Source organism: Silene latifolia, chromosome X (assembly GCF_048544455.1).
Source record: "Silene latifolia isolate original U9 population chromosome X, ASM4854445v1, whole genome shotgun sequence".
Classification (NCBI taxonomy): Eukaryota; Viridiplantae; Streptophyta; class Magnoliopsida; order Caryophyllales; family Caryophyllaceae; genus Silene; species Silene latifolia.
This window is the reverse complement of record NC_133537.1, coordinates 115,120,120-115,125,335: the sequence shown is the minus strand read 5'-3', so window position 1 is coordinate 115,125,335 and position 5,216 is coordinate 115,120,120. Positions and strand designations below refer to the sequence as shown.

At 41.2% G+C, this 5,216-nt stretch overlaps 1 protein-coding gene across 1 annotated transcript; it reads right to left on the bottom strand.

The window, feature by feature from the left end:
- Positions 1-255: 255 nt before the first annotated feature.
- LOC141618145 (uncharacterized) lies at positions 256-2,964 on the bottom strand. Its single transcript, XM_074435252.1, has 3 exons — positions 2,883-2,964; positions 1,758-2,713; positions 256-1,146 (listed from the first exon to the last, which is right to left on the bottom strand). Exons 1-3 carry the CDS (start codon positions 2,962-2,964, stop codon positions 256-258), a joined length of 1,929 nt encoding a protein of 642 aa, XP_074291353.1.
- Positions 2,965-5,216: the final 2,252 nt, after the last annotated feature.

The window sequence follows — 5,216 nt, the reverse complement described above, 5'->3', positions numbered from 1 at the left end:
GAGACGGACATCTTTCATAGAATATGTTAAAAGAGAATAATCGGAATAAGATTGCCGAAACCCGAAATGACGAAGTGCACTAGCTAACTTGGCAAACCAACATCGAGGGGCCTGACGGAGGCCATAAAGGGACTTCTTCAAACGACAAACTTTGCCCTCATGACCACGACCAAAACCTGGAGGCAGCTTCATGTACACTTCTTCATTCAAATCGCCATGTAAGAAGGCATTATGGACATCCATTTGAGGTAATTCTCATTTCTTAACAGCGGCAACGGCTAAGAAAGTGCGAATAGTTACCATCTTAACCACTGGGGCAAATGTCTCGCCATAATCGAGTCCCTCGACTTGGTGATTACCAAACACAACAAGACGGGCCTTTAATCTCTCAATCGAACCGTCGGACTTGTATTTTATCTTATAAACCCATCGACACCCGAGAGCTTTCTTATTAGGTGGCAAGTCGGTTAGCTCCCATGTATCGTTGGATTCGAGGGCATATATTTCTTCTTTCATGGCGGTACACCAACCAGCATCTGTAATTGCAACTTTAAAGGACGGGGGTTCGACACCCGTAGTAATAGCAGCAAGAAAATGCTTATGACGAGAAGAAAATTTAGTGCAATTTACAAAGTTAGCTAATTCATAAGGCGTACCTGAGGGAGATGACGGAGATGGAGGTGAGTCGGGGGGAGATGGACTGTTAATAGAATCTAGAACATAGCCTTGCAAGCGGGAATTTGGAATCTTTAACCGATGTCCACGGCCAATGTTTTCGCTGGAAGAAGGGATAGAACCCGGGTCTTGTGCTGTACCGGCATTAGAGGGAGGTGGGTCGTTTGGGGGCTCATTGTCCGGGGTAATGGGCGTAGTGTCGGACACGATTTCCGAGGGCTGCGAGGTGGTGGAAGTGACGGGTTCAGCAACTTCAGGTTCGTCAAGAACCGATAGGGGATCATGCTCATGGGTGGAAGCAGGTATGGAGCTAGAGGACATATAGTGAAATGAATCTTCATGAAATTCAACATCACGAGAAATGAGAATAGAGCCTGTCTCAATGTCATAAACCTTCCAACCTCGTTTATTGTGAGGATACCCAAGAAAAATACATTTTCGACTGCGAGGTTCAAATTTATCACCGCGAGTCTGTTGATTATGAGTAAAGCAGATGCAGCCAAAAACTCTCATATTTTGATAAGAGGGGGACTTATCGAATAAAATTTCATATGGTGTTTTATGACTGAGAATTTTGGAAGGAGTACGATTAATCAAATAGGCAGCTGTAAGAACGCACTCACCCCTAAAATGCTTCGGAAGTCGCCCCTAAAATAACAAAGCTCGTGCAACATTTAAAATATGCCGGGGTTTACGTTCGACACGTCCATTTTGTTGGGGCGTGCCAACGCATGACGTTTGAAACTGAATACCCTGTTGTAAAAAATATTCGGCCATGTGATTAAATTCCGTGCCATGTCACTCCGCACCACTTTCACCTGTTTTGAAAATTGTGTTTGAACCATTGACAGAAATTGCATTAACACACTTGTGACTTCTGTTTTAGCAAGAAGTAAATAAACCCAAACCGAACGAGGACAATCGTCCATAATAGTGAGAAAATATTTAGCACCACAAGTAGAGAGAGTCCGATACGGACCCCAAAGGTCACAATGCATCAAAGTAAAAATGTTCGATGCAATATTCTCACTTAAATTGAAACTAGCACGAGTTTGTTTGGCTAGGTGACAGACATCACACACCAAGCTTTTATTAACGGAAATAGAAGGAGCTAAAGGTAAAAATTTAACCACATTGCCTCCCGGATGACCAAGCCGTCGATGCCATAGTTCATAAGACCCAAGGGTTTCAACCGTGTGCACCATAGCAGTCGAGCCCGTTGAAGACAATAAAAACAGTCCATCCCGAAGCTCACCAACTCCAATCATCTTCCTCGAGGAACGGTCCTGTATAAGGCAACAATCTTTAGTAAATTGCAATAAATAATCATTATCAGCTGTTAGTTGAGAGACGGAAATTAAAATGCAAGCCAAATGAGGGACAAATAAAACCCGTCGTAATGTGATAAAATCATCGAGACGAATGGTGCCCATTTTTGAAGCCATGATTCCTTTGCCATTAGGTAACCCCACAGGACGAGGGGGGATTACCATGCTGTCCATAAACAATGATAGGTCTCCTGTGACATGGTTAGACGCACCGGTATCGATAATCCAAGAAATAGACATACCCGAAAGACGATCAGGCGGGATGATATGAAGTGCATTAGCATGGACTGTTCCAGCAGCAGTAGAAGACGCACCAGACCCGGCAGAACCCGAGCCATTGCCCGCTGCTCGACCCGTACCCGGCTGTTTGCTGCGGCGTAATTCAGCTATGGTGCATGGTCGACTACCCCACCAGTCCGGAAAATTGCCACTCTTAATAAAACAAGAATTGAGATCATGGCCATAGATGTCACAGTGATAACAAAACAGTTTACGTCGTTCCGCCTTTTCTTTCTCACGCAAAGCCTTCCACTCGGCAGGGGTCCGAGATGCACCAGGAACCGCAAACGCAACAACATCCGTCACATCCGCGGGGGTAACATTCTGGAGCAGGCGTTCTGCCTGAAGAGCGGCATGATAACCGCGATTAAGGGACGGTAATGGGACAAGTTGGAATTGTTGATTACGGAGAGGTCCATACAAGCTACGGTCTAACCCCATAAAAAAACTGATGAAGTCGTTCATTATCAAGTCTTTTAATGGCTTTTGCGGAAATATCACAGGTGCATTTACCACATTCACAGGCAAAAGGAGGTTCGTGAACGGAAATCGCGTCCCAAAGAGATTTTAATTTGCCATAATATTGAGTGACAGACATACCTTTCGTTTGTCGACAGTCGTCGAGTTCGGATTTCAAGTTATGAATGGACGTACCATCGAATACAGCAAAGCGCTCCGCCATATCATTCCACATGACAGAGGCGTCTTCTACATAAGGGACACTTTCGAGGACAGATGGGTCGATCGTTGCGCGAAGCCATGAGACGATCGTACAATGGACTACTTCCCATTGCCCTAGGAGAAACTCATCAGTAGGTTTCTTGACCGTGCCATCACAAAAACCGAATTTTCGACGCGATTCTAATGACATCCGCATTGAGCGGCTCCAATCATCGTAATTTCGATGATTTAAAAGTATGGTAGACAATTTGAGGCTCGGTAAATCCCCTGAACCGAGACAGAAAGATGAGAGAGGGTCAATTTTTGGAACGGAAGTATCCGTCGTTTGAGAATTGCCTCCACCAGACATGGCAAGGAGGAAAAAAATGATGAATTTAATTAGGGTTTAGGTTTGGCACGATACCATGTTGGAAACGTGAACGCAGTAAAGAGAAGGAAGGAGAATAGAAGTTCTCTTGTGTTTTATTAATTAGCATAAGCCTATTTATAATACAAGTAGGTGATAATAGAATAATTTGTTACCAAAACTTCCTACTAGAAATAAGGAGCAAATCACTCAACAGGAGCTAAAATCGGAACAATAATATTGCTCATTGACTAGCACAATATTATCGTCTAATACAAAGTTATCGAGTTTTTATACTTACTCTGTGGGAAATAATCTGTATACTTCCCTTAATTTAGAAGGATTATAACGATTTAACAATGATGATCAATGGTCATAAACAAAATACATAAACAAAGTATAAAGGATTTAGAATTAACCTTCGGTCCTAGCAAAATTGGCCTAAGAACAATATCAAAATTGATATTCGCCTATTAGTTGCACCCAAGACGATATGAGATATGCCCTTTGATTATGCTAGAAATCGATCTAAAATTTTTTGTAAAATTTAGTTGTTTTGTGTTCTTGTGATGAGAGAGAGGAGGCAAGGTCAAGAAAAAGCATTAGGGTAGAAATAATTCTCTACCTTTTCTTTTTATACAGACCGAAATTTTGGAGTCAATTAGGAAAGAAAAGTCTTTCCTAATTTCGGCCAAACTGACCGAAATAAGGAGATTATTCTCCTTATTTTTGGTCTTTCCAAAAATATATAAAGTGTGTTGAATTGTCATCTAGTGAGGATCGAACCCATGACCTCTTGGTTTGTGTACCCTCACTATTACCACTATGACACATTCATCTTGTTGATATTAAACATAACTGATTATATTTAATTACGAATTAACAGATTAATTCGTCCAAGCTAACATTAAATATATTTAACTAAATATAACTTATTATATTTAATTTACGAATTGACAGTTAATTCGTCTCAACTTAATATTATTTAATTTTATTAAATAATTATCTCATCAACACATTGACTAACTTTTTAGTCATTTTGGGCATCAATGTGATTATATTTCTATAACCACATTTCTCAAACACGTCCTATAGGTGTGACCTTTAGGGACCAGTTGATCACCGCCATCTGTATGATAATAACGTCAAACTTTCTAGCAAGCCAACCGTTATTAGGTAAACGTTAATCAACTGATTAAATATACGAAGTATACTCTTGTGAACCTGTAAGAGATTTACAAATGTTATCACACTAATTTGTGGAGGACACAAGCTCCAACAAACTCCCACTTGTCCTCACAAGTGTATGTGCGATAACCGATTCTCATATCCTATAAAATTTCTCCCACTCAATGTAAAACAATTTGCAAATCCGAATTCACAAAGGTCGTATTTTACAAGCGATTAATATCAAGAGTGGTTTCCCGACTAGTGAGTAACTTAACGATAAACAAATCAACATTCGAGCATGGCCATGCATTTCGATTACAACTCCTCGAGTGGCCCCGAGAAATAACTATACCGATAAGGGTTGGATATTTTCCTCAACTCGAATCCTGCGATGTAAGCACAAAGATGAAATGACCCGAGAAAAAATATACTTAGCCTCCGATTCACGGCAGACCGTGAGAAAGAAACCAAAGTCACCCAAAAACTGCCTTAATCTCAAGAGACAGTCGATAGTCAAAAGAATCGACTCTAGGAACACAATGGATGTCCTATCCACGACCTGGCACCGAATGTTTATTAAACATTTAGGACTCCATTACGTTGTCACAAAAAGTTGTCCTACGAGGTATCGTCATAATCTCGCATCTGTGATCGATCAGTCAACCGTTTGACTTATGGCTCGTTGAACCCACCATCAATCGACTGCACAATATAATAGCCGGAGTTATCAGCTCACA

Bases quoted from the DNA above. Each gene is read 5' to 3' on its own strand.
- LOC141618145 (XM_074435252.1), bottom strand. From the start codon at position 2,964: ATGGCGGAGCGCTTTGCTGTATTCGATGGTACGTCCATTCATAACTTG. The intron at 2,714-2,882 runs GTATGTCTGTCA...TTATGGGGTTAG, and splicing joins CGACTGTCGACAAACGAAAG to ACCGTAGCTTGTATGGACCT. The intron at 1,147-1,757 runs GTGTGTGATGTC...CATAATCAACAG, and splicing joins TTTCCGTTAATAAAAGCTTG to ACTCGCGGTGATAAATTTGA.